The 23330-nt window shown below is 38.9% G+C and overlaps 1 protein-coding gene across 2 annotated transcripts in view; it reads right to left on the reverse strand.

Annotated features, from left to right (window-relative positions):
* Positions 1–5009: 5009 nt before the first annotated feature.
* stau2 (staufen double-stranded RNA binding protein 2) overlaps positions 5010–23330 on the reverse strand; it is a 70917-nt gene continuing 52596 nt past the window's right edge. For both annotated transcript variants that reach the window (XM_017406686.3, XM_025003842.2), the window contains exons 14-15: positions 6885–6950; positions 5010–5887 (exon numbers count right to left, since the gene is read on the reverse strand). In XM_017406686.3, coding sequence (XP_017262175.1) covers positions 5852–5887; positions 6885–6950 — 102 coding nt within the window. In that variant the 3' untranslated portion in view covers positions 5010–5851. The remainder of the gene's footprint in view (positions 5888–6884; positions 6951–23330) is intronic.

Consider the following 23330-nt stretch of genomic DNA (forward strand, 5'->3'; position numbering starts at 1 on the left):
CCATTTAAGTGTAAACTTCTGCCTTTAAAATGTCTCTCCTAAAACCCTTTAAAATAATTAAAATGAAGGCGAAGTTGTGGGTTTTAAACAGATAGTTACATCAATTAGGCATGCTCAGGATGGTTTCACCCAAACATGTTGCAACAAACTGGACTGAGTCCAACACGGCCTGCTTTCAGACAAAATATCCATAGATGCAAAAGTGACAGCAAAGCATGTACTTAAAAATGTTAAGAAAATCTTGAATCAATTATACCCTTTTACAGTTTAATCAGAACATACAAATTACGTTTAAAGTAAGGTAAACAGATGTAGTAAATAAGCCTAATTTGTAAAATCACTTTTAGCAGCAACATAAAGTAATCATTTGTTGTGTGGTTATCTGCCGTCAGGTCTTTGTGGCTCTACTTTAGTACTGAGATTTGCAAACATTTGTTCATGGACAGCTCCATCCCGGTATCGCCACAAGATTTCAGTGATTTTTGGAGAGCCAATTTTAACTGGACCTGATTTTCATTGTTCTGCTGCATGATTACAAACTGGGCAAAAATGTCAAACAGGCGGCGCCACCTTCGACTGGAGAATATTTTGGTTTTCAGGAATTGCGCAAGCTCACATCATCAGCCCCCCACCACCGTGCTCCACATTTGTTATGAACTGTTTGTGCTGATAGGCTGTTTAGTTTTTGCCAAACATATCCATACCAGTATTTATTTTCTTTATTATTGCCTACTTTAACACAGCATCCTAAAATCGAAAAATAGCATACTTATCTTTTTTTCCTGTGACTGGAAAGTGGTATATTATGACATAAAAAGGCAAATAAAAGAAGCTGCTCTGTTGTGACTTACAAAGGGCTGGCCACAGTTAATAACTTGATACAGAAAATGAATGAGTGCTCTGGGTTTCCTAATAGCGAGCAAAAAACACCCATCGATGCCATTATGCCTGTGAGAATATGTCTCTGTTCGCCTTGATGAGCCATCTGGGAACAGAACAATAAAATTCCAACCATTTCTACCGCAGCTGTTATGTAGCTGACCTTTTACTTTCCCAGAGGAAAACAAGGAGAAAGACTAATTTCCTAATTGGTGTCAGCAAAGATGCCATGAGCTGGATTTTAACCCGCATGCTGTCTGTGCCGGGCTTGAGCTGCCTTTCATGTCACAATGTGCTTTGTTTTCCCTAAATTTTAGTGGCTAATATCATTTAAAAATAAAATCTGCTCCTGAAAGTCACACATGGTTGTTGTTATGCTTTGAAATAAATGTGTTAAACCTGAAAACAAGATCATTATTTATTCCCGTTCAGAATAAAAACAAGACGATTTGATTTCTTCCATCTGAACTGAACTTGGTTGCAGAGGATGTTTCTGGATCTTGTCTTTTACTTCTTTGCATTGTTGAGTTTTAACTTGTATTTATGGGTGCAGATCAAACTGTGATGACTGAAAAAATATTTGAAGATGTCCTTGAACCTACTGTGTTATTTTTTTTATACAGTTCTACCTGAAAGTTAAAGATCTGGGCTTTTTAATTATTTGGTCTAAATCTTCTCTGCAGGATTTCTTCAGCTCCTCATGTGCTTATGCCCTATAAATGTCAAAATTCAATACTCTTTTTGCAGTTTTGGGCTGTTGTGGTTGTCTTTTCTTTTTTTTTTATTACTATTAATTCATGCTGTCATTCACAAAGTCACAGACTACCTTTTGCTTAAGTCCTTGTTATGCTCAAAATCGTGTCACTGACATGTTCACGTTTTCAAACTTAGTACCAGAATCAGGTTCAAAGTGAGCGCATATAAACTGTATCTAAAAGGGTAAAATCACATTTTTTACTCTTTGAAATGCATTGAAATGGTTTGCAACTCATACCCTGTTTCTGTTAAAACTTTAGATGGTGTTAAACTTTTCTGAACACAAGGTTGTACTGATTTGTTCAAAAATGTCTTTCTGGGTGTGTAAGATCCTTAAAATTTGGTTGACTCAGCAAATTTCCCAAGCTTGATCTTTGGCCTGCAGGTGCATCTTTATAGTTTTAGACACATATCACGGCCTATCATATGTGTGTAAATGTATAAACTTGAAATTGAACTATGTTTTTAAAGTCTTAAACTGTATTTCCCTGCAGTGATTACCTTCTAGTCACAGAACAGGTGCTGCCACTATTGTTTATAGCTGCTAAAGCCACAAATTAATTTCTAAATACTGTGTTTTGAGTTGAACTAAAATATAAACTGTCTAAGAAGAATTAGGCTGTCAGATTAGAATAAGGAGAGCTGTTTTAACCATTCTGTGAACGAGACACTTCGAGCTACTGTTAGAGTCTAATGTAGCCTAAAAAGTAAGAATTCACTCATCTGATGAAAATCAAGATTTGGCTTGAATTATCTGGATATTCGTCAGCATTTATAGCAAAACCTTTTATCTTCCTCTAATTAAGAGGAGCTGAAGGGCACTTAATTCAGAAGGAAAAAATCAATGAAGCTGGCATTTGCTTTTGCATGGCACAGACGAGCTCCACCGCCCAATTGATTTTCTTCTATTTTGGGCACTAAGATCCACATTCCACATCGGCTGGTCAGAGACGAGCAATCCGTCTTGAGGTCTAACGAGGCCTCAAGCTGGTCCTCTACAACCTGAACAAGCTTCTGGAATAGAGATCTGCTGCTAATGCACGTGAACAGCTTTTGGTGCTTCTCAATGGCAAGCAGATGTAGCTGCCAACAGAGTCCATTAGTCAGCGCGGCTGAATTAGACCGCCGCTGTCCCATTCACTCATCCATCTCGCTAATGGGGGAGAGCGGAGAGGGTCCGGAGATGCACAGGCGGTTAGGGTTAGGGACGGCACATGTGGAGGAGCTGTGTGTGGGAACCATGTAGACAAGACGGAGAACGGTGATAAAAGGTTGCATTATGAAGTTACATGTCTTCACCTGCAGAACAGAGCCGAGTTCTCCTCAGGACAAGTTTTTTTAGCTGCCGATATTAACCAGATGTCATGACATTACACATGTTTTAGTCACGTATTTGTAAGGCTGGATCACCATGGAGCGCAAGTGAAGGAACACCAGGAAACATATGCTGACCATAAAAAAATAATCTCGAGTTCAAATTTTCTTTTTTTTAATTTTTGACCCGTTTTTGAATCAGTGCTCACCTGCCGTGGAGCGCCGTCCTCAACGTATCTGAGAAGTTTCGAACTTCAGGATTCCTTCAGCTGCTTCTGTCTTATAAACACTAGTAACCCTGTGTTGCCAAAAAGCCACACATGTCACACTACTTCGATAAATTTTAAACACCATCTTCTTGACATGAGCCTGACATAAAGTCTTGTTGAAACGTCTGCATTCGGTCTAACGGTCCTCTCTTTATGGTTGATTTGATAAAGATCCTATCTACCTTCTGCAGAGTGTTCTTGTTTTTCCTAAGATTGGAAAACGACACTGCTATCATCTCTTATTGGCATATCCTATGTTTCTGGAGTCTCCAGAACAGCCTATAGATGGCCTGTTTTAGGGTTCACAGCAACAAGTTCCAAATGGAAACGACATGGATTCAGAGTTTAACCTTTTAAAGAACTTAAAGTAGAAAAAAGGGAACAGAAGTCCACTGGAAGTGGAGCGTGAGTCAGCTGTCACAAGTTACATCTAAGCCTCTGATAAAGACAAAAGAGTTGAAGTTTCTACACAAAAGTAAGTAACATCTTTTGTTCCTAATATAATAGTAATATCATAATATTTTACTTAGTTAAATAATTTGAAGGGCCACTCATTGAACTGAAACATAAGTAATGTATAATACATAATATCACCTATCATACATGAAATCATATCTTTCAAGAATACAGTCTTGCTCTGTTTTGCTTATGACTTTTTGGTAAAAAAAACAAAACATTTAGAGTCATAGGTTTTGCCAGTACAACAAACCACCTTAGGTAGTAAACAAGAGTTCAGGGTTATTTTAGTCTAAAACATGGACACCAATCGTTTTTAGAAACAGCATAAAGTTAGTTTTCTTGCTCCAAGGTTATTAAAAAAGTCTTTCGGTTACATTGTTTTAGTTTTATCTAAAGAGCCAGATCAAGAATGTCCAACACCTGCTTTTGGCCTCCAGGCCAAGTTTTGCCCATCTGAGATTTAACATTTCCCAAACTGAACAAATTTAAAGTATTATTATTAATATTTCCAGGATTTAAGTGTAAAAGACGATGCATCTTGGAGATGTAATGTTAGCATTCTCTCCAACACTATCAGTAACAGCAAATCTGATTAACATTTCTCATTAGTTCTCTAAGACAGACGTGAAACACATGTTTGAAGTAAAAATCAATGTGCTGATCACAGCTGTGGTGAGATATTGTCTAAGCCTGTTAGAAGAAAGGAAGAAAAGACAAAAAACAGGCTTTTTCCACATGAACTGGGGTGATTTTACTGCATTTCAGTAACAAGCAGCCTTATTACACATTGCACTCACAGCGAAGAAGACGACACATCCTCAATGTCAGTGGACAAAGTGATCCAAAGTGGCGTTTTAGCGGCGGGAGTCTGCAGTTCGGTTACAGGCTCTCTCCAATCCAAAGGTGCACTTCAGAACTGCAGGCATTAAAAGCACCCAGTTGATGCCTTGGCAAGTCAATATAACAACACACAATGGGTGTAGATGTGATCGACAAAACTGCTGGAGGGGTAGAAAGGGGGGGGGGGATGATCCACTGACACAAAATCACCGGAATGATGAGAACATCTCTATCACTGGAGAACATGCAGTCTGTGCTTAACTCTCTGACTCTACAGAAAAACGCTTACTGGCATTAGGGGATGTGCACAAACGTCGAGTCGCTGTCAATTCGAAACTGGCCTCTTTGTAGGTAAAAAGAACAACTGTGGTGGCCCCCCTTTGCCTTCGCTGTTGTTCAGGCAATGCTCCAGTGATGATCTGCCAGTGTGAGGTCATGTTAAAATGGGACGGGTAGACCCCCGAATGAAGGAAAGGTTGGTCTAACCGTCCCTTCTGGGTGGGCAACACTTCTAATAATTAATGCTAACACCAGTTTTGTCCTTTTTGTTCACATAAAAAAATTTTAGTGTTTTTTTTTTTATATATATTCTTGCAAAGTTGTACACATCCATATAGATAGATGAACTGTTTTCTCTTTTTTTTGTCAGCATACAAGGTAAGCTGGGTGACTATATATGAAGACAACAACTACAACTTTCACAGCACTGGCATTGGTTAATTTTAAATACAGTACTCAAGCATTGTTAGATTAATAAAATAACAACAAAAAAAAGGTAACATAATACCTTGGGGGGGAAAAAAAAAAGCTACGGTACGTAAGTTGGTTTCTCCCCTTAAAGGTTTCTTTTGTAATTCAATGGCATGACGTACAGATTTGTTTTAACCATACCAACATTTTTCCAAAGGGAAAACTGTCTTACATAGTGAATCGCTTTGGACTTCCCTTGATTTCAAACATTACCATGCAATCATCTCCTGTGTTTGTATTTTGCGTATTCATTTTGTCTAAATTTTGACTGAAATGATCAATAAACGTGTTAAGATAGCGTTGTCTTCACATAGACTCAGGTAAGGGTGTTTTAGTCGGTCATTTCTTGGTGCACATCCACCCTATTGCATGTTTACAGGTTTTGCAGGATACAGTGGCAATCGTGGGGTAAGGGTAAGGTTGGGGATAGGAGGGGGGGAGGGTTTGGCTGGTTTGGGATATTTTGGGTTGTAGGATATGAGGGAGTTGGGTCAGTTTCGTTGAAGGGGTCTGGGGTTGTCAGCTCCTTGACGACAGCCTTTGAATCCTTGCAGACCTGAGTGGTGGTGCCTGAGTTAGTCTGTTTAATGTCCGTCCTCCCTCCCACATGGTTCAGCGGTCTGAAAAGACAAATAAAGCAGAGTAAGGTGTGGAGCGGGGGGGGTGAGCAATGTTGCAAATAATCCCTCCCTTGGTGGGTACGGTAATTTGTTTTGTGTTCCTTGAGAAGTTACTGGGATTCACTCAGGCTTCAGTGATTGATTCCTGCAAACGGAAAAACTTCCAGAGAAACTACAAGAGCTGAAACTATGACTCAAGACACTTAGCATGCTCTTGACCTTAATCTGCTTCACAGTAACTGATAAGTTGCTTTGTGTTTTATAAGAAACAACTGAAATGACAGAATCGTGTGAGATGGGATGAGAAGGAGAGTCTCTACGTTTGGAGTTTTATTTTATTCTAAAAATGGTCTGGTTTCTTGTCTGTTTGAATCTGAATTCAAACAATCAAGTATGATATGGGTAATTAATGGGCTTTAAGACTATAAAGAAAAGACCGGAGTGAAAAATCAATGATTCAAGTAAAAGTGGAATTGTCCCCTTGTTTTTGTTCAGAACATAAATGAAGCTTACAGTTTTCCTCTTTGAGGCATCTTTCTAGGCCACTTGACAACTTCCTCCCTGGTTTAACAGCCCTCAAACACACACACACATTAGTCAGACTTTCCTACTGTATTCATCACTGTCGTCTCTCCTACTTCCTTCCTGGGAGACAGGGGACCAGCTTATTAAGAAAACCCTTGTCTGCTAAGACTGAGCCTCAGCAGAGACAACAATCACGTAAATTGTGCACCACTGACAGGAGCACAGTGTTGAAGTGTATGTATGTGTATATGCCCACTGTTGCTTTCCCATTAAGAAAAACGTCAAGCGGAAGTGATGGATTTGCATGTGGGCGGGAAGGAAGTTGATGATAGACCGGCCTGAAACGCTGAGGATTTGCGCTCTGCTAGATTGACACAAACGCATATCTTTACTCCTCAGTCGCATCCATCCTCCCTCACTGGCTCAACTACGAGTGATCGTGGAGTTTGGCGCCGTCATCGTCTTACTGTACCTTAATGGGGCCATCTACTGGGTCCAGTCCCTGCTCCGACAGCTGTTTCAAGGCACTTAGAGCAGCCTGAAACAGAAAAAGAGCGAACAACAGATGGTCATGTGAGCGAGGAGGGAGGGAAAGTGCGAAACTGGGTGGGAGGAGAGTGAGTGTCACCCTTCAGCTGCTTTTCAAATAACACTTACTCTGGGAAACCTGATGCCAGCAGGACACTTTCCCTTCACTCTCTGTTGTCTTTGGCTTCACTCCTCCGACTGTTTATCTAGCGTTATTGGGTTAACATTTCCACTTTATGTTTTGGCTGCTCCACATTTTCCTGAGTGACATCTGTGTTCAGGGTGACCACAGCGAAACTCAAAGCAGCAGGCCTGAAATACTTTCAAACACACGACTTATACCCAACCACGCAGCCCCCCCCAAAAACCCCACGTTAAATAACTTTGAGGATAAACATGTGCGCATGTAACATTTGTGTTGTTAATTGTATAATGACTTAATTATGCTCAATTTGTGGTAAAAAAGGGGAAACTTTTAGCGTAAAATTACATTTCTCAACCTCACATATTGAAGGAAATTTAGCGTAGAATTTGTTACGTCTTACATATTTAGGACATAATTGCTACCAGCAACGCTCATTACTCCATTGTTTTGCCATTAAAACCTACAAGCTATATGTTCAAGCCATGATGTCATTTTCTTTCAACTTAGTCCCTGATTGTTTGTGCAAAACAGAGGAGCTGTTGGTGACATTAGAAGGGTCAATTCTGCTTTCATAATATAGTAAACCGAGACATGCGAAGGAAGTTTAGCGTAAACATAGGTAAATATTAAAGGGAATTCAGGAAGACAATAACAGTAACAAACTTGGCAAAAACAAGCCATTGCAAAAGTTCTTATTACCATTTGTACAGAGAGATTAAATCTTAGAAGAACTCAATGTTCCCGTGAACCACAGTGCAGAAAAAAATCACGAACAAACACTTAAAAGTGGAGTTTTAAGTTTGCCAAGCGGAGCTGTTCTGTTATCCTAATCTCTTTGCTTTTTCAATCATAACACACTTCCACTCCAAAGATTTTTTCCAGATGTATATGACGTCTGCGTAAATGTGGGCAGATGGCGTAACGGCGATCTTCAACCACTAGATCTTGCTCTGCGTAGATAACCTGTGCAGCGAGTTAAAACATGAAAGAAAAGCAGCGTTATCAGCTGCGTTTAACGCTGCTGATAGACCAACATACAGTCTCACAGGGTGTGTTTACTAAACACGAATTATCATGGAATTATCACAGTAGAAAACTTGGAGCTTTTGCATTATATTTTACTTGATATACTATTCAATCACAACTGTATTCCATAGGAATGCTGACATAAAAATTGTTTTTGTCTAAATGAGGATGTGCTGTCACTTTAAAAGACAATAAATATGTAAATGTAATGTTACCTACAAGGTCTGAAAAAGCTCAAAGGTAAATGGGTTTTAGTCTTCCAATCAATTAACTAACTAGTCTTCCAATCAATTAACTTCACTCACATGGTTAGAAGCCTGCTCAGAGGAAGTCCCCATTAGTATCCTGGTTAACAAATCTAGTTATTCAAAACAAAAACAACTGTTGTTGCTATTAGAGTCTTTTTAAAACGTAAAAAAAAACAACAAACCTGGTTGGTTTTCAGTAAGAAGTAATCGATGGGAATGAAAACAGCTTGTTTGTTTTTGTTAAAAACAACTACATTATGCAATAATCATTATGTGATCCACCAGTATGGTGTGAATTACAGTGAACTTGAATAGGATATTGATTTTAAAACAAACAAACAAACAAAATATTTGTTGTAATTAGTTATTTGCTGCATAAAAAAGCACCAGGTTTGTGTGAGGGAGTGGACAGGACTTTCAGCCTCACGTCCTGAGTGCGCAGACTTTGGCTCCAAAGTGAAAACATGGCAGCGCCCATAAACCGGACAGTTTGGCTTCAATTTCAAACAACAAAAAGGAGGCAGGGAAGTTCTATCCAGCTTTTTTTTAATCTTAAAGTGGTAAATATGACATTATTGTTGTTGAGAATTTTAAAGCACAAACAAAAAGTGAGCATGCACAGAGTAGGCTTTTATCCTATAACCGTTTATTTACTTAAATCTCCTTTTTAAAAATCTCGGCTTTTCTCACCAAAAACATCATAAGAATGTGGATAAGAGGTGTATATGTAGCAGAAAATGTTTGTTTTGCAAAATATCTGTGTTAGTGTGGACAGGGATGTAATCAACAAAATTTTAGACAAATATTTTTACTTACTGCTTGAACAAAAGCAGAACCCCCCCCCCCAGAAATTTAAAATTATATAGACATCTGGTGTAAATGATACTAGCCAGGATCCATTACATTTCATTACTGGTTAATTAGTTTTGAGATAAGCTACAAGTGGCTCTGCTCCGTCAGTAAGTGAGAAGTGACGACCGGACGAGTTGATTTCATTATAAAACTCACCAACAACCTTCTGTACTTTATTCTTGTTAGTTACACACTATAAGTTACCACGACCCAGATAAATGAACTGTATTCCTGACAAAGGTGTCAGACAGGGAGACGTTTTGTCTGACACACAGAGATGTCTCCATGAATACTTTTTATTATTTAAGCCACACACCTGCGTAAAGATATATTCCACTACACGCCGCGTTAATGTCTATATGGAATGCGATATGTGCCGGAGAATGTTAAAATCTATTATCAGGAAAAATAGAAACCAGGAATCAGAATATATGACCGACAGATGCAAGGGTCAAAACCTGGTTTGTATCCATCAAATGAAGAAAAAGTTAAAAAAAAAAGCTGATACTTAAAGGTACTGAAAACATCTACAACAATATTAGCTGGGCTGATCTGAAAAACTGATACTGTCAGGGTACTACTTAAGGCCTTTCTCCAGAGGCCAAGAAATCAAATGAAGCCCCACTAAGACTAACATACGATTTATGGTGCAATGTGTGAGTTTCTGTGAAGCTTTGACACTGCTGAGATTTACAGGCTGAATATACTAGAAGAGATTTAAGGCGACAACCCTGCAGAACATGACAGATGAAGGAATGTTTCCACAATTACATGTTAATAATCATAAATCAAATGCCTGGACTCTTGATGTAACAGCTGATTTTTTAAAACAATGTATGCTAAAGCAGGTCATGGTTGCTCATACATATGAAAGCAGTTTAAACTGCAGCATTTAATTAACATCACACTCAATAAACAACAAAGGCAGACTTACAGTTTTTTTCCCGTAACAAATACATTGAAGTCACAAACACCTTTCCCCATAAACTTTTTGTTTGTTGTATTTATTCAATCAGTTTGAAAGTTTTTTTCTCCCTGAGTAAATAGCCAGAGACCATCTGTTGGAGTTAGGGGGGGAAAGAGGTGGTGGGTTAGGGGCTGCAGATAAACAGCCATAAATCAGGGACTTGACAGTGGCAGCGCTGCTGATATACGACAGGCAGGCAGGTATAAGGGCCCAGCAGCTCTGTGAAGGATGCAGAACCTACACAAACACTGGGCCTATCTGTAGGAAATCTGTGAAATCCTTATTTTACTAACATGATATAGAGGTTACCACTACATTGATGCATCTATGCTGTTGTGAGCATTTAGGCAGCACGACGGCTTAGTGGTTAGCACTGTTGCCTCACAGCAAGAAGGTCCTGGGTTGGACCTGGGGTCTTTCTGTGTGGAGTTTGCATGTTCTCCTTGTGTTTGTGTGGGTTTTCTCCAAGCACTTAGATTTCCTCTTACAGTCTAAAAACATGCATGTTAGGCTTTTTTTGCCTGGTTAAATAAAGGATAATAGTTTGAGGGCAGGATCAGCAAGGTGGAGGTGCTCCATCTTTGCCATTGACACTGTTGGAATTTCAAACCTAAAACAGAAAAAGTGATTTTTTTCCCCATTAAATGGTTTTATTAACCTCTTAGGGATTAATTATTCTAGAGAATAATAAATGACAAAGGTGCTATAGAGGTAAGTCAAAATGTTCGTACCACATCTTGGTCAATAGTTGCTGGTAGTTTAGATGCTAAGTTGTTGCTTCACCTGTTATAATGCCAAAAAGTGCAGAATAGAGGGGATTTCTGAAGCTCTGCAGTCATCTGACCAGGATGTCTGATAGTGACACAACAATTTCTTGATCTTGAGGCCGGTGTGATGTCAGTTTTTTCTTATCTGCACCGAACTGGAATGATTCTCCAGGTCTCTTTGTGGCTGACGGCATACTGCCCAGAATTCTGTGACCAAGTGAACTGAGCGCACCACTTACACATGAAATGTGATAAAACTAACCTAAAAACAACCTAGATCGCTCAATGATGACAACGACACCCAAGTGCTGCATAGTTTCTGGTGAGATATCATGTAAAATTCTTGATTTTTGAAAGCACATCTGACAAACAGCTTGTCAGCATATTAGCTTCATTTATCGGACTGAAGTGTGAAGTTGTAGATTGATCACTCAAACGCTGACAAAGACAGGCTCAGCTCCTCTTCAGGTGTATTCACTCAAAGTTTTTTAACTGTCCTTCAAAAGTTTATGGCAATTGTCACTCTTCTTAGAAGTGGATCTTCTTGCAAAGTCACATTCAAGTCAGACCTTGAAACACTTAGAGAAAATACAAAAAACCCCAACGAGCTATAACTTAGCCTCTACAGGCTTCATTTCACATGCTTACTATTGAAGTTCACTGTTGTGTAATAAAAAAACACTGAAAAAGTATGGCTAGCTGCATCTAAAAAAACACAAGACTAAGACCAAAGTGCCAATATTTGTAGCCATAAACTCATTTGTATGATAAAGCACTCAAGAGTCAAATGCGATTCCATTTGTTCAACAGCTGTAGCTTGGACAGGACAAAAATCCCAAACACAACAGCAAATCTACTACAGAATGGAGAAGATAAAACATGGTGTTTGAAAAATGCTTTTACAGTTGCTTGAGGTGTTCATTTGTCTGCTGAGAGAGTGTATGCCAACTAACATTAAAGTTAAAAATGAAAAAAATTGTTGCAATGTACAAAATAATAACAGTATTAACAAGTGGTTTAGTTTGTCTTCTCATTTAGGTTTTGTTTCTGATTAGCTCCTTCTACACTGTCTTTGACTACTGATTCATTATGCAAGCACTGCCTCAGTCACAATAATTTTGTCCTCTTGTTGGCACCTCTGGTACCATACCCCAACCAGCAAAGCCCTAATTGCTTTTTGTTCACCTAACCCCTTTCAATGTCCCTACATCAGATAACAATTCAACACTTACCATTAATCTAAGGCTCATATCAAACCTCATACACGAGCTCTTCCATCTATCCATTTGGTTGTCCATAGTTCAAAGGCTTGGATAAACGGTGGTCAACTGTGACAGGTCTTAGAGTGATCTGCAACTAAGGCTGAGCTCCCATGTGGAGTGACAAGCTTGGCTCATTTTTCTGGGCCTGCTGTGCTCCTAATGGTTTCCTTGACAAAGGCTTCACTTCCATCAGCAGCAAATCCAAACAAAGACCCAGTCCCACAGGAGTCTGTAGCTTCGGCCTGACAGATATGATGGATCATTGGATCACATTGACCCTGACAAATCAGACCTCTCTATCAGCTCTCACTGCTGGACTACTGGGTTCTGGGGAAGCCAAGAGAACATGTTGGGGAACAATGCAAGAATGACACCATGCAAACATTTAGTCCTTCGATCTTTGATGCTTTATGTTCTGACTAGGAAAGTTTCAAGGAGATCACTACCATGTCACTTATTCTTTCTTACTTGAAACCAGCTCTTTTCATGTACTATGCAGGAAGGTTTATGTGTTTGTTTTTTTAATTTATCACCAAAGATCTTGAACCTGCACAGTTTGGAACCAGATCAAACTATTGATGGCTTTTTAGATCCCACCTATTGTATTCAATAAGACAAATACACAGTTGTAGTTTAGTCTTCATTGAGCAGCTCTAGATTGCTAGAGCCATTTTCTGGCTCTGAGCAGTCCAGGGAGAATTATCAAAACCTTTCCCAATCTTAAATCCAGGCCAAGAACATCAGTGGTAGCCTCCCATCTGTGCTTTGATCCTACGTCATAGTTTGAGTCATGTGTTTGGATGTCACATCATCCAAGGGAGTAAGACTTAAGTGAAAGGGAATACTTTGGTTCTTAAAGTTTATTCTAGTAATTTCTGGCAATTTGATTAGAACTCGAGAGCTGCACAGAGAATGCACTAATGCAATAAAGTGGGCACATGTGCAAAAATTAATAAAAAAGTTCAAGTTGTGTGTGGTGTTATGACTCAAGTTTCACTGTTGCTAAATTAACAGAGATATGGTATGGTCCATATTATAGCTGCCACATATACAAGTTCATATAAAACTTATTTTTTGTGTAAAATCCATCTTTAGTGTGGCTTTACAGTGGGGCACTCATCATTTCCATAAACAGAAACAGTTCACTAATTCCAATTACAACTTCAGTACTTAGAATACAAAATCTTTCAAAAACATTTCCAGTAAGAAGCTGAATGAACAAATACTCAAAATGCTTGCTTGTGATTGTTCAGTTGTATTTCTTGCCTAAAAACGCTCATCATCAGATTTTAGTGGTGTTAAAAAGATTTTGATTAATGTTGAGATGCCTGGTTCTGAACTGCTGGGAATCAGGAACATGAAGGGGATGCAGCACAGCTGCTGATGAGGATGATCTAAGGACATTCACCAGACTAAACAATGACCAGCGTGGATTTCAAACAGGGCGTTTATTGGGCTGAACTTGGGAAATTGGAAAAATGAGCACCTTGTTGTTGGAGAAGTTCTGAGGCTGGATATATTATTCTGGAAAGGGCTTGTCCTGTTATCAAAAGGCCACATGATCCCTTGACAGAACTCTCTCTTTAGTGCTTACTCCTCAAAGCTGAACGTAATATGAGATACCAGGGAAGAGAAAATCCCAGCCATTTTTTTGTGCAGTGTTAACCCTGTTACTACCATGCCATAAACTTTTTCTTTTATTTTCTTTTCAGAAATGTACTGCAGATTTTCCCTTCTTTTATACCATCTGCCAGTCAGTGATCTTTTCTCATCACTTGGCTTTCGTTTCCTCTAAATTCTTTCCTTTCCCCTCTGCCCACATCAAAACCCTGGACCGGGATCACTGGAACATTCCCGGACAGCTTGTGGAGAACACCTGTGTGTGCATGAGTACAGGCAGTGTATGCATCCATTTGTTAATGCGGTGTGATATGTACATGGATTCTTGGGTAACTACAGAGAAAATGTATTCAGATCCTCACACCAAATCGTTCTTCACTTTCTCTCAAGATTTCACATCCTCTTCCACATCAGAGGCATGGATAAAGAGGCAGTGTGTGCTTGGCAGAGGCCGAGCTGTAGCCTGACATGACGTTAATTCCTCTGAAGTAGCACTTGATCTTTGCCGGGATGTCTCTTGTGCAAGAGTGTGGCAGTTCCAAAAGTTATAGCAGCTAAATAAACCATGAGGAATTCAGTTAGATTCCTTTGTAAATCTCTGTCACGTGTGCATGACTTAGAACCATCCATCTATCCATCCATCCTCTTTACCCTACTTCTTTTCCGGGTTGCGGGGAACCTGGTGCCGATCTCCAGCAGTTATTGTGAAACAGGCGAGGTACAGCCTGGGCAGGTCTCAGGTCCATCTCAGGCCCACATAGGGACAAACAAGACAAACAACCATTTACACCTAGGGACAATTTAGACTGACCAGTTAATTTAATATGCGTGGACAGGGAGAACATGTAAACTCTCCACAGAAAGGTCAGCAAGCGAACCTGCATTGTTCTTGAAGTGAGGCGACAGAGCTAACCACTGCTCTGCCGTGCTGCCTGCCTCAACACTATGATGATCATAATTTCTACAATGTTAAGTGTCTTTTTGTTTGTGTGTCTCTAAGGCATGATTTGAGCACTGAAGACTTTAGTTAGAGGGGTAACGGCTGTGGGGCTCGCCCAAGGGAGCAAGTCTTTGTTGACATGGGAAGCCATAAATAAGGGCCCGGGGCGCAATGCCATGTCATGCGTCATTTGGACCGACGAGGAGTGTTTTATCCCCTCCCACCACTGAGCTGCTGAGCATGGCACCTCCTAGGGTGTAATACAAAACACATGGGCAGAGGGCGAGGGGCAAAAGCACCTCAGCGTACCATACTTCTGCCTTGTCAGCAATAGATCTCAGAGAATAAGCAGATACAGACAGCCTCTGTGGTAATATTGTACAGCACTTTGGCTCAATAGAACTTTGTTGGGAAACCCAGTAACTGGGCTTGGTTAGTTTTTATGTGATAACGTCACATCCTGATCACAGAAAATCAAATATAAAGTAAAGTATTGATCACTGGGCAGTTATAAGCAGTAATTAGCAATGAGTACACATTTACATTCCATTAATATCTGGCTTTAAGTTTAAATAAATCCATCAGAAGTGATAGTTAGTGCATTTGTTTGGAAATATAAATTTCCCTACATAAACTGTTCATGCTAAAAGGCATTAAATAACATTTTAAGAGTAGATTTGTTGCCTTAGGGTAGTATCTCACTGGGCTGTGACTGTTAGAGATTAGTTGGTGAGTTAAAATTACAATTTTGTGAGCCATGTGCTCAGATTGCAAAACTGTATCCTAGAGCTGCGCATATTATTTTGTTGCCAACCTCAGCCCACATACTCCAATGTAGATTTTGATCAGTATTTTAATTCTTTCTTTATTTTTTCTTATCATCATTGTGGCCTTTAAACCTAGACATTCAGGGCTGCAGTCTCAGATGTTTGCTGTCACAGAAGAGCTCCCATGAAGGTGTCAAAATACAGCTGTAGAGCTCTAAAACTTAAGGAAGCTGAAACGAGAAAGCTTCAACAGGGCTTAAAGACCCCTGCTGCAACTCTGTGACTATTTTGAGAGAAACTTTGCTGCTGTCATATAAGTACTTTCCCTTCACGCAATTAAGTAATCGAGGTCAAGAGTGACTCAACACTTAAGATGACACATTCTTTGACCAAGAAGAGAAAGTACACTTGCATTTTCCATCAAGGACAGAGGCAATGACTTCCTTTAAGATTATAAAAAATGCTTTTCTGGTTTTACTTAACCAGTTTGAATATGTGTGTGTGTACAGCACTTTAGTTGATTCTGGTTGTTTTAAATGTGCTTTACATTAAAAATAAAGGTAGACCAATTTTATTGAGGGGAAAAAAAACAGGAAGTAAGAGGGAGAAGTAGCTATGAGTAAGTAACTATTTTCCATATTGCCAACTTATTCCATGACAGATGACGAAAAAGTGCCTGAGATGAGATAAAGTGCATGAGGAATGCATTAGTGACGGGGCTAGAGCCTGAGATGATACCGGGTGAGAGGAGAACAGCTTCACTGTCAGTGAATCACCAACTTGACCAATATCTGAAGTGAAATACTTCCCAAAAATGACTGTTTGAATTTTCACGGACAAACCTCCCATCGTACAGACACAACATTTGAGACGAAATAGTCAGGGTGGAATACTTTGTTATGATTCATACCATTATCTAAAAAAAGACACAAGTAGCCAATAATGTTGTTTCACCGACTTCATCATTTCATCATCATAAGTGTTTCATGATTACCAAACTTTGAGAGGTTCTTTTCATGTTGCTGATGTAGATTCTCAGTCATCCAGGACATAAATCCAAAAAAGGTTAAAAACAAAATCAACTGGACTTCTATTCTGTAGCTGAAGACGTTTGGCTTCTCATCTGAGGAGCTTTCACACTTTATTCTGCATTATGCCCGTTTCCTCCAGGTTTCCCCAGTGGTTTCTACAGCAATGCCACCAAACCTCACACCCACCTGAAGAGACCAACCTTTCAATGCCAGGGGGAAGAAGCCTCTATAATCCTGAACAATTGGACTCAAATTGCCCTGGGGGAGGCAGAAAAAGCGGTGGAAAGAGAAGCCGGCCTTCAGGCACTCGCTCTCTTATCAGCACAGAGATATTGATCGGCCCCAGGGGGTGTCCCATTTCTCCTTTCTGCTCAACCAATCTCATTCTGATTTCTATTTTTCTGGTTTTGTCAAAGATCAAGCGCATGATTATTCTGCATGCTCTTTTCCCGACTATTTTTCCTGTGTTGAATTTATAATGACAAAGTCTGTCTGCTCAGTGCTAAAAGCGTGCAGCCTGCTTAAAGGACAGTGGTTTGTGGGGATGCAAATGTGAGGAATGAGTTTGTTGTCTACGACCAAATGAAAACAACTTTTTTCTGAGTGCAGCTTGGAAGCCAAGACCTAAATCTCTTCTGTTAATTTGCACAGATTAAAAACCTTGGAGGAGATTCTGCAGTGAAGCAAATCATTCTTGAATGAGAATGTCAATCTGACTGTCAAATATTGTTACTAGATTTTTCTTTATTGTTGGCCAAGTGAAATAAACTTTAATATGCATCAACAACATTTTGGATAAATGAACAGATATATCAGCTGAGCCATCAGTAGTAATTCTTCCTCACATGAATTATAAAACCATTTATTATAAGGATGACTGCTTGTTTCCTTCAGGTCAGATTTTTGGTGTAAATTCTCCCCCAAAAAGGTTTGAGATGATACTTGTCATGTGCTCAAAAGATTTTTTAAACTTTAGATTAAAAAAGCTAGATAAAAATGAGTAAATTTCACAAATAAAAAGATGAATTTTGGAATAAAAAGAAACATTTTGGCCTTGCATAAAAACATTACCTGATGTGACAAACATTGATGTGTAAATAATCAAGTCTTTTGGCTTTTAGGGAAGTGTGGTGTATATTCTCTGACATGAAAAAAAAAACCTCAAAACATGTCAACTGAAAACCAAAATCCTAATAATATTTGCTTAATTTTCTCTCACATATCACCAAGACAACTTCTTTCCTAAATGTTTTGTTTTTTTCTCAACTTTTACTTCTTCTACCCCATTTTTATTGCCACAATGTAGCCAAACTCGTAAAAGAATTTTGCATTTAGTTTATTTGCTCTGAAAACATTATTTGGAAAGAGCATTTGACAACCCTGTCAAATATTTTGAGAACCTATTTACAGCACTCTGACTCTTAAAGATTAACAATCTAGGGTGAGAAGGTTTGCAGAACTTACAGCTGTCAAAAGACAATTAAAAACAACTGAGGAAAGCTGAATTTGAAAGGGTTAAGAGCATTAAAGTGAGGCTAAGCTTACAGTGACAGCTACCAGCTGCATGCAATAATCTCATGACCCGTTCATATTTTTTGGTGTCAGACACATCCGCGTGCTCAAGACTGGGTGTCTGAAGGACGAGAACATCCGGTAAGAAAAGAGGAGGCCCAGTCAGACAGCATTTTACACCTTGTAGCTCCCTTAGCTCCTTTTTGCTATTTAATCACTTAGCACACACAAGGGACATGCCTGTAAAACATTTTGCGCTGTTATAATTTGCAATGAATTCTCACAAAACCAGCAAGTGTTTTTCATTAACCAGCATGCTCCTTGAGTCTATAAGATGTGGACAGACACAAATAGGCTTGCAACTCACTGTCAGATGGGAGACTGAAGTCCACCGACTTAGCCCCTGAAGTGTTATGAAAACCCAACATTGCTTCCTGATAGTGCAGAGACAGACTTTGTTTAAAATATGTTTACTGAAAACAATAAATTCCAGTATGCCTATATCAAAAAGATAATGTCGGTGGCTAAAACTCCTTAGAGCAGCCTTGTTTTTAATAATCAAATCTCAGATTGAGAAATACTAGAACATAAATCTTATTAGAGACAGAAAACGTCTTTCAAAAATCTTCGCATTATGCCACTTTCAAGTTGTCTTGAAGCAAACGGGCTTGTAACCAAGTGTTCAGAAACAACAGGAAACCTTTTCTGTGGAAGAAAAAGCCATATTATGGATTCTGTCAGCAAACACCGATGCGAGCCAAGGCCAGACAGAGAGTGGCTGACGTGATAAGAAAACACAGATCAACAGTGACTGGGTGAGCCTAAAACAGAGAATAAAAGCAGCATGACATGATCTACTTCTGGGGAAAGAGATGGTTTGGAAAGGGAATAAAGTAAGTTCTGCAAAATGACAAATAATGTGATTAAGAGCTCTTGAAATGAGATATTTAGATGTTAGAAAGTTTGCCTGTGTTTTAGCTTTCCTGCAGTTGCACAGCACCAAAGCTGTAATCCACTATTTGCCAGTGAAGCTTTTATCCTCTAACTGAGTGAGCAGTTAATTATCTATGGACAAGTCTTTACGAGCAACCTCACACATTTTTACAGCATTGCAAACAGAGAATAAACAGCAGGACAGCCCTGTGCTCTAACATGGGATTAAGGCCCGGCTAATTAGATAGCAGACAGTAAAACAGTGAGGAGAATTGTAAAAGTGGGAGCAGAGGCTGGCCCGAGTGAGGGATCAGGTACAACCAAACAGACGTTTGAGTCCAACACAGCATGTGACTGACAAATGACTGAGGGAGGGTTTCTCATTTCTGCTGCCTTTTTGTGGTGTAAATGCAAAAAACAGACTTTCAAAGACAAAAAGACCCCCTTACGTCCATCCATCCATCCATTCATTCCTCTCCCCGTCTACTCCGGCTGCACCTATGTTGTGGTTGGTTCCATGAAACAGGGGTCAAGGTACTAATGAAGGACCTTATGGCCTTGTTTGCCTCTAGAAACCACCCCCGCCACACACCACCACTCCCTGTTCTCTTATAAATCAAGCAGGCTTCTTTGAAAGCATTAGAGCCCTCTGATGTCCCGACCATGTCTCATTTCAAAGTCCTTCTGAAGCTCACATGGTTCCACGTTTACTCAGTGAACACAAGGAAGAGGTTTGTGTAGGGGGGAATGGACAACAAAAGCACAGAGAAAAGAGGATATGGGTTTTGCTTTTATGGGAAAAATGGAGGATAATTGGAAAATATAGACGATGTTTCTTTGGGGAAAAAATGGGGCCTCTACAACAAAATGTTTAGTCAGTTTCTATGCTGCAAAACCTTTTTATTGAAAGCATCTCCACTAAATCACATCACTTAACTAAAACACTTGAGTGCATTCAGTTTAGATTAAAACAAACTTTTCCTCTCTTCAGTCTTCATGATAAACTAAGTTTTAAAATCAACAAAAGTGTATAGATCCCACTCAACATTTTAGTGGAAAAGACAAGTAAATGATATTTAAGAAGTCCATAGACATCTGTCAAAACTGGAATGAATTTGGTATAAAAGAGAAACTTTAATACGCATCTAAGGTCACATTTAGATGTTGATTGATGGATAAAAGACTACAAACTTATGTTGTGCTGTTCAAATTAGAATTTTTAAATTCTGTTTTGAAATTAAAACGAGTTCAAATCGGTCTTTAACGACATCCCACAGGTATCTTTTTTTCAGCGCAGACTAAATTATGTTTGATGTAGAATTACTGTTGGGAAACCAATTCTGTGGTTTCTTATAGTAAAATTAGTTTTCAGAAGGTGAAGAAGAGAAGAGTTGCATGTGGCTTTAAAATGCTAATTTTCTCGACCCCAATCTGACATTACCTGGATTACCCATGCCAGTCGAGTTCAGCAAAATGTATCTGAAGAACATTTCCTATTTAGTGAGATTTCACAAGCTTAAGTGAACAGTGTCTTCAATATTTTTGTACAAAGTTTAACTAACAGGCTAAGATCAATAGTCAGTAATTAGTTACTAATTCACCTCTTTTCCTTGTTTTTATGACATCATACAGGAAATGTTTGTGTATCTCTAGACTGTGTTCAAGTAACTGAGTGTCCCTACTATTTTACTTTTCTGTCACATTTATGTTTGACAGTGTGGTTTGTTTTATCTACTCTTATCTTATTTAAATGCAAAGGACCAGGCTCAATTTGCGTATAAAACAGAAGGCAAGCTGCCACTTGTGACTTTCTTTAGAGGATTATGAAGATACTGTTTGACGCGGGCAGACAGAGTGTTAACTTTAACTGCAGGGGTATGTGACACTTTAGTCGTAACTCGTGTTAACCCACGACGTGACTGATGTTTTGAGGGTTTCAAACTGTCTGCCGTTTGAGGTCTGAGAATGCGTTCACGTCCAGATGAGAGGGAGATGCTTGTGGTTGTTGGGGCTGAGACAGACAGAAAAACATTCCCCGATCGCTACGGTCATTGTTTTAACTCCGTATGAAGCCTGGGAGGACGGGTCCTGATGTTTAACGACACACAACTTACCTGCTCCTGAATAGTTAGGGTCACTTAAGGCACAAATCACAAGAGGCTCGACAGAATGCTGTTTTTTCTGCCTGACAGTCGCAGATAAGTTTAAACCGATCACTTGCAGTATTTTTGTTTCAGCTAGGAGGAATCTGAATGTGAACAGAAATGGACCTGCAACCAGATTCCAAATTATTGTTTCTAATATGCTGCATATAATAGAAATCAAAAACAACTTTTACAAACAAACAATCCACGGATTCTAACCATCTTACCTCAGGAAAGCAATACAGGAGTGTATTTGAAATCTGTTCATTGTGCAGATTGGTAGTTGTATTTAACATACACCTGTGATTGATTTTATGCCCCTGAACTAAACACATTTTTCTGCAATTACTATCATAGAATAATTTGTTTTTGGAGCACTTTTGTGATGATTAGTTTTTATTAATTTTTAACTACAAGACATACATCACATATTAAGTTGATGGGTTTTTTTATTTTTGTTTAAAATCCAGGAAAAAATGCCAAGTTTGTAGAACAAAGTGGAACAAGACTGACAGAGTCAGCGTTGCTTTGTTGCAATCCAGTTTTTCTTCTTTGTTACAAACTGGCTTGAAGAGTAGGGTATTTGGCAGATTCACACAAATTTCTGCCAGATTTTGATACTAGACAGATTATTTTCAAGAGGCTCAAATTGTGGAATATTAATGGCTGCTGACTTTGGAGCCTTTGAAGTAAAAGTCAAAGCTCTAATGATATCAATGTAACATATTGCAGTGGAGTCGAACGGGACTATGAAACAAGAGACAGCAAAATAAGTTGCAAAATGAAACAAAGTCTGATTATTAACCTTTGCAGAGCAATAACCAAACCGGGCACCAGAAAAAGGGTTATCTTCACAGGTGACACATCTCACACATTTTCACCGGGAGACGGTAAGGCAGAGGGAAAGATCTCATTTAAATACGTGGTCCTTATCTCGGAGACCTTTTCAGCAAAGCGGACCATCCCTCAGTATCAAATGGCATTAAGTTAATGAGCCTGTGACACTACAAAGAGCGGTAAGTAGCAGGCTGGCTGGCCCATGCCTCCCACGGAGGTGATGAGTTAAGAAAGGTGTGATAACTTTATCCACACCAAATCTGTATGTGTGTGGGAAATCACACATGGAGCTTAATGGCACTGAGAGCTGCAAGGCCACTGCCAAACATCTTGTTCCTCTTAGCATGAATGTGATAATGAATCCATCACCTTCGGCGTCCTTTAAACAATCACAAAGGCCTGGCAGGCTTATAAACAAAAAGAAAAAGGAAGAATTCAGTGCGACAATTATAGACAAAAACTAGTTCAAATAAATCTCTGCCATCTGAACAACAGAAGATCATTTTATAAAATTAACATTACAAAGTGAAAGTGCTGAAAGAAAATTCCAAACTGCATGTTTTTGATCATATTTCTATCAAGAGGAACTACAAATATTGCACTTCAAAGTTCAAATTTTTTCCAAATATATATAAAAAAATGATTAAAAACTGTCCATATTTTTGTGGAGATTACCTTTCTTTAATAAATAATTTTTTAAATCATAGTTTTCACTGATTTTAGCTCAAAAAAACCCACACAAATTTAAATAAAACAATAAATCCAATACTGATTAAACAATACGGATTAAATAAAGAAGAAGGCTGAAATCAAAAATGAAGGTTGTCTCAAACTTTGACACAATTCTTTGTTTTGTGCAGCTACCTACTATAATGCTAAATGTGAAAAATAATTGCAGTTTTGTAACTTGTATGAATTATTCTTTCACTTCTATGCAGAAATAATTTTCTGTACTAATCTATCAGACGTAATTTGAATTTAATCAGGTTTATGATTATAGGTTAGGTGTGATCTTTGAGATAATTTGCAGGCTGCAGATACACGTCATGTTCTTCTTGTTTTTACCTTTCATAATATAATAAATATAGCTTGTCAAATACAACTGTATACATGTATGACCATGTCTGTGTATTAAGTTACACATAATGTCTGCCTTTTACAGACCTACTAATGTTCCAAGGGGCCACTTAAAGCAATCGACACGTCCTTTAATGGCCAAGTTCATGTTTATTTTCCCCCCATGGGTCATCTCTTCCTCTTGTGAGCAAAAAAAAATAAAAATAGCAAAAAAAGACAGTCATTTCTGTCTCCCATCTTCTCACTCCTTGTCCTCATCAAT

The sequence above is a fragment of the Kryptolebias marmoratus genome, linkage group LG21 (genome assembly GCF_001649575.2).
Source record: "Kryptolebias marmoratus isolate JLee-2015 linkage group LG21, ASM164957v2, whole genome shotgun sequence".
NCBI lineage: Eukaryota > Metazoa > Chordata > Actinopteri > Cyprinodontiformes > Rivulidae > Kryptolebias > Kryptolebias marmoratus.